This window comes from Panulirus ornatus, chromosome 19, assembly GCF_036320965.1.
Source record: "Panulirus ornatus isolate Po-2019 chromosome 19, ASM3632096v1, whole genome shotgun sequence".
Classification (NCBI taxonomy): domain Eukaryota; kingdom Metazoa; phylum Arthropoda; class Malacostraca; order Decapoda; family Palinuridae; genus Panulirus; species Panulirus ornatus.
In genome coordinates this window covers 60,197,853-60,210,960 of record NC_092242.1, presented here as the reverse complement: position 1 = coordinate 60,210,960, position 13,108 = coordinate 60,197,853, and the positions used below count along the sequence as shown (strand labels likewise).

Genomic DNA, 13,108 nt, shown 5'->3' with positions numbered 1-13,108 from the left:
AGGGCATGGTTAATCCAGACAGCATACATAAATCTAATAAGAGCTGTATGGCAGTAAAGAATGTTCAAGAGCTGGGGTGGGCCCTATGAACATAAGACTCCCTACCAATACAGTAAAAATAAGAAATTACCTCTGCTTCCATACATCTATTTGCTGCCATATCCACTCCCACATATCTAAAATACTTAATTTCTAAGTTTTCTCCATTCAAACTCACTCCCAACTAACCTGTCACTCTGTATTGCTAAACCTAATAACCTTGATTTTATTTACATTCACTCTCAAATTTCTCCTTTCACACACTCACCCAAACTCAGACAAAATCTTCTACAGTTTCTCACTCAAATCTCCCCCCACTGCTGTGTCATCTGCAAACAATAACTGACCTACTTCCCATGCCCATTCTCCCCATAAAGACTACCCCTCTCTCCAAGACCCCTGCATTTATCTCCCTAACCACACCATCCATACACAAATTAAACAGCCATGGTGACATCACACAATTTTACCACAGACCCAACTTCACTTGGAACAACTCATCTTCCTCTCTACCTGCTTAAGCATATGCCTTTCTCTCTTGATAAAAACTCTTCATTGCTTCTAACAGCTTTCCTTCCATACCATATACTTGTAACACCTTCAACAAAGCATCTCTATCAGCCTTATCACAAGCTTTCTCCGTATCTATAAATGCTACATACAAACCCTTCTACTTCTCTAGGTATTCCTCACATACATTCTTCAAAGTAAATACCTGATCCACACATTCTCTACCACTTCTTAGACCAAACTGTTCGTACCCAATATGATGATCTATGCATGCCACCACCCTCTTAGTCACCACTCTTCCATACAACGTACCACCTACTGTCAACAGTCTTATACCTGCTACATCACATGATTACTGTGTGGCTATTGGGAACTTAAGGGTGGGTCATGTTGATAACTGTTTCTTTACCTACACCTCGAAGCTTTGGAACTCTTTACCCTCTAATGTCTTTTCCAATAACTATGACCTGGCACATCTTAAAAGTCAGTTTCTTACTCCCTCCAAAATCTGTAAATACACTCCCTAGTCTCTTGCCTTTCCCTTTCATAATCCCCTCTATATTTCAATTAAGGCCCAGCCTCTATGCAGACTCTTGTCCATAACAAGAGTCTACAACATAAAAAAGCAAACACTCGTGTCCTTTAAAGAGCACCATACATGCATGCTGCCCCAACCCTTAGTCAACTCACCATGATCCATACACACAATGAAAATCCTAAAAAACCAACCAACTACACAGTCAGTCTTTCTTAAGAAATTCAACTGTAAAACCATCCACTCCAGCCCACATGCAACATTCCATCTAATACAAGGCTTTCACCACCTTTTCTTTCTTCACCAAGCCACTTGCCATTCCTCTCACACTTTATATACCACTCCAACCCAAACATCCTACATCTACCATCCCACCATTAAACATTCAACAATCCTTTAAAATACTAACTCTATCTCCTCTTCACCTGAAAACAGGCAAGCAAGAATGGTACATAATCATTAAGTCAAGAGCACAGTAATTCTGGACACATCAAAAAGGAACAGGGCAAAGATACATGACTGCCCAGTAAGGAATTTGTAATCATTATCTAATGTGATACATGGTGATCTAAGATATTTCCATGGTGACTACAGATACATTTAAAAGATTTGATTCATGGTTGAAGGCACTAATGGATGAACCAAAACAGATAACTATGCCAGAGGAGTGGCTTCTAAAAAAAGAAATATAATTTCACAATAAACAACGCAAGTGACGGAACAACAAGAGGTGGTTGAGAAAATCATCGCTCCTCAACATAGCAATCAAGTGGTGAACCACCATGGCAAGGTCTCATCATATATACTTGTCGCTATGCAAGGCGGCTTTCCTCTTCCTAACTGGCTTACCTTTATTCCCCCACTTCAAACATGTATATCCTCATAGTCATCTTCTCCACACTCATTTTCTCCATATGTCTAAACCACTTCAGTACATCCTCATCAGCTCTCTCATACATTCTCCTCTTGCTACCACACCTCTCTCTTACCCTATCATTTGCTCCTCTTGCTACTACACCTCTCTCTTACCCTATCATTTTCTATTTGATCAACTCCCCTCAACTCCTCAAACATTTCATTTCCAATACAAACACCTTCACTTTCACATTTCTATTTATCAAATTCATACCATTAGTTGGTCTGTTGCATATTTCAAACTCATTTTTTCTACTACACATTTCCAACTCCACAAATTTTTCTTGACAGTTTAACATCTCTTCAATTTAAGTTACATCACTTTTATATTTCCTCATTTCTCCCTGCTTCCATAAACCTACTTCCTACTTTGCATTCATTCATTGTCAAAACCCTTTTCCATGCAGGAAATATTCTTAATCACTGTGCACTATTATTATCAGGTAAATGCTTCACCAAAGTGACACAAAATCTTATGCATGAACATCCATCCAACAATTCAAGCACTGCAGCTGATCTTCAGCAAAAGGCTGTACCAAACAATGGAGTACAAATTATTAGGAAGGCATCCTGCTAAACCAAACCAAGTGAATGTCCAAAAATGGCACACAGACACATAATTATAATAAACTATTTCATCAGACATCCTTACCCCTTTCCTGGGAGATAATGAACTTGAGATAATTATTTTTCAAACAATGCAAACTTGCCTAATGATAAACCTACCAAAGATCTAAACCATAAATACTTTAAATTACCATTTAGATTATCTAACAATGGCAGCAAGAGAGAAAGTATATACTAATCATATTTCTAAAATATACCAGTTTATGAAATCAAGGAAATTCCTAACTTACTTCTTTGCTAAAGTAAAGTTTCGAGTGAAACTGTACTGTTCTCGGCATCATGCTAAATCTCCAAGTGAAAAAAGAAGCTTCTGGGCAGATATCAGAGATAATTATTTTTCAAACAATGCAAACTTGCCCAATGATAAACCTACCAAAGATCTAAACCACAAATACTTTAAATTACCAATTAGACTTACAAACATTATCTAACAATGGCAGTAAGAGAGAAAGTATATACTAATCAGACTTCTAAAATATACCAGTTCATGAAATCAAGGAAATTTCTAACTTACTTCTTTGCTAAAGTAAAGTTTGGAGTGGAACTGTACTGTTCTCGGTATCGTGCTAAATCTCCAAGTGAAAGAAGAAGCTTCTGAGCAGACATCAGTGCCATACGCACTCTACCACGGATCTCTGTATGTGAAGAGCCTTCATCCTCCAAATGATCTTCTAAAGTAAAGCCATATTCTTGCTGAAGAGCCTCTAACAAGTCCTGGAGATAGCGCTGGCCCTCATCTACTAACATCAAGAGTGTAGAAAGGCTTCGATCTTTCAAACTCGGATCTCTGCTTATGTATTCCCGCAGCTTTTCAATGATAACATAATAGAGAGTTTTCCAAAGGCTACCTTCAACATTTTTTTCTTGACACATGCGGATATCAGATACCAAGAGTTGTTTATAACATCCCTGCAGGTGATGGCGGATATCCATTATGCGACGGAATTCCACCGGCAGCTGGTTGCTACTAACATAATAGTTAATGTCCATTTCACCCTTCTGAACATTATAAAGGATACTGAGATCAATCTTTGGACTATGACCTTCAAGGGCATATTCACTAACATGGCTACTCTGCACAAGTAAAGGACCAGAAATATCCCCTAATCCCTTACTTCCTTCACGCTGAGGATCCCGGGATGCCAATAAATCTCGAGCACTTGGGACTACTGGCACAGGTTTGCTTGGGTTGCTCGGGTTATACAAGTGTTTCTGCAACAAAGGTGCCGAGTTAGTCATCTGGTATGAAACAGTGGGTTCTGGGCAAGTAATATCAGAACCTGACACTGTAGCTGACAACTGAATCAGTCCTCCTCTACGGCAAGGACTCTCTACTCTTCTCAGTGAGTCTTCATTCTCAGGATGATGTTTCTCCCTCTTCCTCCTCCATGATAATTTTTCATCATCCCAGGTAGGTGATCCAACCCCTCTCTCATGCTGATTACACCAAGTCATATCCCTGTCTACTTCTTCTCCCCAGTCATCTTCTGGTACATCAATAAAGATCATTGAATCCATCCCTTGATCATCAATATGATTTTCTCCGGGACTGCATTTGTCTTCTGGAACATAAATAAATTCAGTTGTTTTGCATGGCTCTCCTGACTTCATTTTAATGCTGGATACCTGCTTCTGAGAGAAAGAGGATCCTTCACTTGTGTTTCTTCCACATAATCTTTCCCGTCCAGTTTGAGGTCTATTTTCCAATTCATCTGTATCTGATTCACTTATTTGTCTCACACGTGTTGTTCTTTCATGACTGTTTTTATGAACAGTCACTTCAATTTTTAGTTCCTCCCTTTGGTTGCCCTGACTGGTTCCCTGGTTAAAAAATTTGTTTCCTCTGTTTCTTCTATTTTCTCTTGCACTGGAATAACTCTTTGCTCTAGAAGACTTTTCACTAAAATCCTGTGTAGCTATGTTGGATGGAGCATTCTTTGATTCAATCTTATTTGCAGCCTTAATTTCATCCTGAGGAACTGAAATATTCTTAAGATACTGATCCTCCACTGAAGTACACTTATTCACGTCTCTAAGATACTGCTTCCCATCTCTCCCAGTATCATGCCACCCTTTAACCTTCTTTTTTAAAGTCATTGGTTTCCCTGATAATTTTCCAGTGGCTAGTTCATCCACTTTAGCAGCCAATTCACTCACAGTTATTACATTTTCCTCTTTTTTCTTGTCACTCTCAGACCCCTGGTAACTGTCAAAGTCCAAACTAGTATAAGGCTTAGCAGGCTGACTACTTAACTCCTTTTCTGTGCTGGACTCTTTTTCAAAATATCCATTCTTAAGAGAACTGGTCTGACTGCCTTTATAGGTTTCTCTCCTCTGATAATCACAATTTACTTTATAACTTTTATCACTTTTTGAAATACCATCATGAATTCTAACAGCATCTTTTTTATGCTGTTTAATAAACCCTGTTTCACCTGTATTTTCTCTTTCTTTGAAAGACAATTTATCATTAAACTTGGCCTTATCTGATTTTCCTGCTGGCTTATCTGGCCTACTAACTTCACTCCTCCTAACTGGTGTTCTGTTAGTAATAAATTTTTCACCTTTTTCATTTGCTCTCCCATGTAAATTCTTTTCAGTTTCCGTTACTTCATCACCCTTTGTTGTACAATCAGTATACTCTATTCCACTTCTATTTCCCCTTGATCTTTCATATTGGGAGTGGAAATTCTTTCCAGGTAATCTCTCTGATACTTCACGTTGGTCTGTCTTTGTTACTGATTTATCACAAAATGAAGGCTCACTTTTTACATCTGCTGACTTTCTAGATAAGCCTTTTCCATCCCTCTTAAAGGGATATTTTCCAGGTGCATTTCTGTCATTCTTCCTGTTTACATTTCTTTCTAAAGTGACTTTATTGTAATTTTCCAACATGAAAACAGGATTTGCTTCTTTTTCACTGTTTTTGATTTCTGCACAGTCAGCATCAGGAAGAGCAAGATCTTTTTCAGAAACTACATCAGGAGAGTCAAACACACTTTTATTTGAGGAAGTGCTCTCTTCTTGATTTTTCAGTTTTTCGCAGTTATTCTTGCCATCTTTCCAGTCATCATGTTTAACATTTTCTTTAGCAGAAATATTTTCATTAGTAGTTTGTTTTTCTTTGGATTTCAAAAGTTTTCCTACTTTAATAAGTTTCTGCTGTTCCTTTGGAGCTATGTTCAAAGAATTCTCCTCTTTTATAAGATGCATGCAATCCTGTCGATGTTCTTGGGATGGATTACCTCCCTTGGTTTCTTTTTTGCTGCAGTCTTCATTAGCCTCGGAAACCAAATTTTCTCCCTTTCTTAAAGACTGTTTATCTACTTCCTTGGATCTTATTCTACCTCCACTACTGTGTTCTTTACTGATTTTGTTCTCCTGTGATGATTCCTGTCTACCTTTCACAGGTATCTTTTTCATATTTTCATGCCTTTGCATATCATCTCTGGCACCTTGCTTGGTGTCCAATGGTTTTCTTACATTTTGAACCTGAGTGATGCATACTGTCTGGTCACCTGACTGACAAGATCTTTTATGCCGAAGGGCTCCAGGTCGATATATCTGGATTTCTGGCTTTTTAGATTTTCGTGTTCGTCCTTTTTCAGAAACACTTAATTGTGTACCTTCTTTCTCCTCAGGCATGCACACAGCATCTTCATATCCACCTTTTGATGTAATCATTCTTCTTTATTCTGGAATGAATCGAAAAAAGGTATTAGTTGTGCAAACACTGCTAGAAATCTAATGCAAAATTCTTTTGAAATTTCTTTCTTTTCTTTACTTTCATACTTGTATAACACTGCCTGTGCTAGCAAGGAAGTGTCAGGACCCAACAAAGAAAAGACTTTATTCACTACATCCATTCTCTAGCTGTCATGTATAATGCACTGATACCACAACCCCCTATGCACAACCAGGACCCACAGACTTTTCTGTGATTTCCTCCCACTGCTTCATATGCAACAGTACAGCAAACTGACAGCATATCACTCCCATTAAACCACATTGTTCTAATTCACACTATGCCATGCACATATTTCACCCTCGTGCATGTTCAGGCCCTGAGCAATCAAAATATTCCATTTTCACTTCTGTGTCCCACTCCTCCTTGTCCCCTCCACTATGAATACATATATCCTCTTTCTCAACAAACCTCTCCTGACTCATTCTCTCCATGTGTCCAAATCATTTTAGCACATCAATTTTAGCTCTCTCAAACAAACCCATATTTTCATAGCTTTCTCTTACCCTTTCATTTCTTACTCAATCAACCCTATTCTTATGACATCCTGTCCTCAAACATTTCATTTCTAACACATTCTTCCGCTTCCATAAATTTTCATCTATTGCTCATACTTCACATCCATACAACACTGTCAAGACAACTATAATTTCAAACACAACCATCTTTGCCCTCCCAGATGGTAAACTTTCTTTCCACACATTCCATAATGTTCCCAGGACCTTTGCCCCCTCACCCAACCTACAACTCAACTCAGCTTCCATGGTTCCAATCACTATCAAATTCATTCCCAGGTATCTGAACCACTTCACTTCCTCCAAATCTTCTCCATTCACTCTCAGAACTAACCTGTCAATTTACAGTTAAACCTAATAACCTTGCGTTTATTCACATTTTCTCTCAACTTTCTCCTGGCACTACCTCATTGATGCAGGAAACAGCAATCAAGTGTAAGAAATAAATAAATAAATAATATATATATATATTTTTTTTTATACTATTCGCCATTACCCGCGATAGCGAGGTAGCGTTAAGAAGAGAGGACTGGGCCTTTGAGGGAATATCCTATCTTGGCCCTCTTCTCTGTTCCTAAGCCAGGTACCCATTTTACAACCACTCCATAGGGGTGGATGAGCAGTTAAGTTGACTGTGGACAAACAGCCACAACCAAGATCTGAACCTATGCCCTTAATCCTTAGCAGCCTGTAAATGTGGCAGTCAGGAACAGAATCTCAAAATTTGCATAAAATTTTCTTCTAAATGAGAACTTGAGATAAAAGCTCTTTTTAGCTCTGCACTGACTACATTATACTGTGATTACAGCAATATTTGGAGTGGACTGATCTATCTTATATTTCATGGAGAACAATATTAGATAAGATGATTGATAGGAGTTTGTCTAAGAAACTATGGGGGTATAAATGTAGAAGAGGGTAAAACACTCCTAAAAATTTGACAGAATCTTGGAAAACCTCACCAAACCTCCCACACTGTCAAGGTTTTATCTTAATATCCAATATTCTATTTAGAATGTACAAGTCACTCATGTAAATGCACTGCCAACATGGTGTTGGATGTCAATGAGCAAGCCGACAATACAATCTCTAGCAGGATATTATTATGTATACATAAGTATATATACATATTTCATATTTATTCATTTTGCTTTCTCGCTGTCTCCCGAGTTAGCAAGGTAGCGCAAGGAAACAGACGAAAGGATGGCCCAACCCACCCACATACACATGTATATACATACACATCCACACACGCAAATATACATACCTATACATCTCAACGTATACATATATATATACACACACAGACATATACATATACACACACAAACATATACATATATACACGTGTACATAATTCATAGTGTCCGCCTTTATTCATTCCCATCGCCATCTCGCCACACATGAAATAACAACCCCCTCCCCCCTCATGTGTGCGAGGTAGCGCCAGGAAAAGATAATAAAGGCCCCATTCGTTCACACTCAGTCTCTAGCTGTCATGTAATAATGCACCGAAACCACAGCTTCCTTTCCACATCCAGGCCCCACAGAACTTTCCATGGTTTACCCCAGATGCTTCACATGCCCTGGTTCAATCCATTGACAGCATGTCGACCCCGGTATACCACATTGTTCCAATTCACTCTATTCCTAGCACGCCTTTACATATATGTATATATATACGTGTATATGAGTGGATGGGCCATTCTTCATCTGTTTCCTGGTGCTATCTCTCTGACGCAGGAAACAGCGATTATGTACAATAAATGTACAATATATTCCTACTATCATTTTAACTGAAGTTTTTATAGGTCCTATCGATATTTTACAAGCGTACTACCTATTTTTACCAACTCCATATTCTCCCTGATCTATAAAATCCTCATCAAAGGAATACAAAGGAATTCAAACAGCAACAGACCACTAGGTCCTTTTGAGGCAGCTTCCAATAATAGAAGATCTTGGAAACTAAAAAATTAGTGTAGTAAGAGTAGAATGGCATACTGATGTTTCATGAAGAGTAACCTACAAATCTATTTTTGTGATAAAAGAGGTGCATATTACATTAGTTGTGGACTTGAGGCAAAATATTTCTAGCTAGATAAACATTCTTGAATGTATCTATGGTACTCCTTTCAACCGTTCTCTTTGATAAATCATTCTGAATGTGAACAATCCTCTTGAAGACAATGTGCTTGGTCTCGTTAGTGGTAAAATGTTTGCCCTTGATTCTGTATCTATTACTCTGAGCACGAGACAAACCAAGCATTAAGCAGCGTATTTCATCAAGATTATCAAAGCTTTTTATAATTCTGAATATCCATATTAGATCACCTCTTAACCTTTTCTTTTCTATGCTAAATAAATACAAGTTGTTCAGCTGACGTTCATAAGATTTTTTCTTAGTCTGGGAATCATCTTGGTAACTTAACACTGTACTCTCTCAATTCTGTCTATGTCTTTTTTCAAGTACGGTTACCAAAACTCAACATAGTATTCAAGATGGGAATGCAACAGCGAAATCCAGGATTTTTTGTTCACCTTTTTAATTGCTTCTGTGCCCAACTTACTTTGGTTTAAGCTACCAAAGAATATCATATCCAAGTTTTTCTCCTCATTCACTTTTTATGGCAATAAAGAATAATAATGCAGTGTGTCTTCTCATTTTTACAAACAATATGTAAAACTTTGCATGTATCACTGATTAAATTCACTGCTACCCATGAACCCAGTCCATTAATTTGTCCATGTTAGTTTGAAGCCACATACATTTGTTTTCAGTTGTAGATTTATTTCTCAGCTTACTATCATCTGCAAATTTTAATATCTTACTATGTAGCCCTTTATCAATATCATCAATACATTTAAGAAGAACTAGTTTCAAGACTGATCCCTGTGTGATACCAACTGTTATGTCTAACCATTCTCAGGCTTGACCATCAATTACCACTCTTTATAGCACATCAACCAATTTCCTAACCATCAAAGTACAACCCCATCTATACCATATAGGTGGCACCACAGATCTGATAAACAAAGCTGTGAGTGCTAGCTCCCAAGTTTTAAATGTTTTCAATCACTAGTTTTATACACTTTCAAGTACAAGTGATAATCTGAAGGACTTATAAACATCTTGAATAAGCATAAAGACCTGAAGGTAAGTACTATCAAGGAAATCTGTTTTTTGGGACCAGTTATTTCCGCTACATATAAGTGCCAGCTCAGGGACCCACCACACCTGGCTGAGCGAGCACCATCATGTCCCCAAGGACAACTGGCATATCCCTGGCTGGAGTGATATCATTTTGACATTGGATGGAGGGTCATGGAAAGTAGGTTGATGAAGAGAGCAGAGGTAGTGAAAGCCTTCTGTAAGATAAAATGTGGCAAGGTGAGTGGAATGGGTGGCTATATAGTTGAATTTCTTAAGAAAAGGGGTGACTTTGTTGCTGACTGGTTAGTCAGGATTTTCAATGTACGTATGGATCATTGTATAATGCACGTACAGTGCCACTGTATAAAAACAATGGGGACAAATAAGAGTGTTCAAACTACAGAGGTATAAGCTTGTTGAGTGTACCTGGTGGTGATTGAGAGGGTGTAAGCATGTACAGGTAGAGGATGTGTGGTTCATGTGTTTGCTTTGAAGAATATGTATGAGAAATACTTAAGCTAAAAAAAAAGGATTTGTATGCAGCATTTATGGATCTGCTGAAACCATATGGAGAGGCTGATAAAGAGACCTTGTGGAATGTTTTATGAATATACAGTGTGGGAGGAAAGCTACTAGAAGCAGTGACAAGTTTTATCAAGAAACTAAGGTATGTGTATGAGAAGGAAGAAAAGAGAGTGAGTGGGCCCAGGTGAAGGTCAGTCTGTGGCAGGGGTATGTGAAGTCAAAGTAGCTGTTCAATTTGTTTATGGATGGGGTGGTGATGGAAGTAAATACAAGGGTCTTGTAGAGAGGGGCATATGACCAATAAATTGGGGATGAGAGGGGCAGGGCCTGAGAAATGAGTTAGGTGTTGTTTGCTGATGAAAGAGCAATGGTGCTAGATTTGAGTGAAAAACTGCACAAGTTGGTCACTGAGTTTTGGAGAGTGTGAAAGGAGGATGTTGAAAGTAAATGAGAAGAAAAGCAAGATTATTAGGTTAGGTAGGGCAGAGCGACAGGTTAGTTGAGGTGTAAGTCTGAATGGAGAAAACTTGGAAAAAGTGCATTATTTCAGATACCTAAAAGTGAATATGGCAGCAAATGGAACCATGGCAGTGGCAGTAAGCCAGAGGGTGGTGAAGGTTCTTGGATCATTAAGGAATATGTGGAAAAAGAGATCATTATCTTTGAGGGAAAATATATCTGAAGGTATAGTAGTCCTAACAATGTTATGCAAATGCGAGGCATGGGCTATAGATAAGGCTGTGCGGAGAGGAGTTGATATGCTGGAAATTAATTGGTTGAGGACAATATGTGATGTGAGGTGGTTTGATCAATTGAGTAATGAAAGGGTAAGAGAGAGATGTGGCAATAAGAAGAGTGTGACTGAGAGAGCTGAGGAGGGTGTGATGAAATGGACTGGACATATGGAGAGAATGAGTGAAGAGACATTGACAAAGAGGATATATGTGTCAGAGGTGGAGTGGAAAAGGAGGGGGAGACCAAACTGGAGATGGAAGGATGGAGTGAAAATCATTCTGAGTAGTCAGGGCCAAAATATGCAGGAGGGTAAGAGGTGTGGATGGGATCACACTACCTGGAACAATGTGGTAAACGGGGTGATGTGATGTCAATGGAGTGAACAAGGGCACATAAAATGGTAAGGGGGAGACCATGAAAAGGTCTGTGTGGCTTGGTTGTGGATAGGGTGCTGTGTTTTCAAGGTACTGCACATGACAGCTAGAGAATGTATGTGACAATGAAATCTATCTTCATCTGTCACTGAAAAAAAAAAAAGTGTGTCCAAGTTCACACTGAAATTTGACTGGACAAATGATTGGTTGTGTTCTGTGAGACTACATCTATACATTACTGAAGTACATGTGCATTAATAACATTTATATTGTCAACATTGTTCCATGAAAAGTGAAATACCACCAGATGAGTTAATGCAGAAGCTTAAAGAAATCAAAAGAATTGAAGTTCTTGTGGACTTGAGTGTTGAGCAGTGATGAGTTTAACATGAATGTTGAATCAAGAAAAGAGTCAGGTGAGGAAATATAGCCATTACAAGATTTTGAAAAGAAAGGGAACTGTAAATGGATGAGGGAGATAGATTGGCAACAGGAAGGAAGCGAGAATGAAGATGAGAGACATGAGAAGAGACAGAAAAATGGGAGTGAACCAGAAGTGCATGGCGAGGAAAATTATGATGAAGATAACAGTAACAAGATGCTTAGAGATACAGCATAGTCAGAGCAAGATGTGGAAATTACATAATACAGACAAGAACATGCATACCAAGAAATAAACCATGGAAGGAAAAGATTAGTTTTACCACAGTCATGCACCATGAATTTCCTTGACAAATCAAAATGGGCAGTACAACTACGACAGAAGCATTGCAGTTTTAAGCCACTTCTGAAGGAGGAGAGGATACATAAGTCTTATCTTAGTCAGGACCACAGAAGCTGAGGAGATGTTTACAACTGTTGGGTATTGGGGAATAGTGATGAATTTACCAGACAAAAGAGAGTAGCTTACAAAGGTCATAGTCTTCAGGTACCCCTTAACATTGGATGGATCCAAAATTTTTACTGGATGATGAGATATTTGTATAGGTCAAGCAGCAATTAATATAGGAGTTTGAAAGAAGCTTTGTTTTGATCAAGTAGCACTTAATAAGGAATGAAAAAAAAGCTAAGTCATTGTCTTAATGAGGAAAGGTTTCAGATAAAGTTTTCATCACCAGATCAGGGTACAGGAAGGTGGCACCATATGTGGAACAACTAATAATGTACTTGATATATCGCAGACGAGGATACATGGCCTGGAGTTGTCAACGGGACCCACTTGGCAAATTTTGCTGGAAGAGGCATGAATCCAGCATCTGTGGGGACAAGAGCAAAGCTAGAGAATTCAAGCCATGTTGTAATTGTGGGAACTCACAATGCTGGATAATTGGCATGTAAAATGAGGCCAAGTCTGTGAAATGTCCAACAACAGAGTTATTCTGAGAACACTGAAGTAAAAATAGGTATATCAATGATTAGATGTGACAACATGCA

At 38.5% G+C, this 13,108-nt stretch overlaps 2 protein-coding genes across 3 annotated transcripts in view; one reads left to right on the top strand and one right to left on the bottom strand.

Annotated features, from left to right (window-relative positions):
* Nucleotides 1-13,108, top strand: part of Grip71 (WD repeat-containing protein Grip71) — a 209,319-nt gene that overhangs the window by 145,064 nt on the left and 51,147 nt on the right. The gene's annotated exons all lie outside the window — the stretch shown is intronic.
* LOC139755553 (telomerase-binding protein EST1A-like) overlaps nt 1-13,108 on the bottom strand; it is a 68,104-nt gene that overhangs the window by 52,754 nt on the left and 2,242 nt on the right. Inside the window, exons 2-3 of one of the 2 annotated variants that reach the window (XM_071673999.1) lie at nt 12,842-12,930; nt 3,141-6,321 (exon numbers count right to left, since the gene is read on the bottom strand). In XM_071673999.1, the coding sequence (XP_071530100.1) occupies nt 3,141-6,310 (3,170 nt within the window). In that variant the 5' untranslated portion in view covers nt 6,311-6,321; nt 12,842-12,930. The remainder of the gene's footprint in view (nt 1-3,140; nt 6,322-12,841; nt 12,931-13,108) is intronic. The other variant, XM_071674000.1, reaches the window with a different exon arrangement.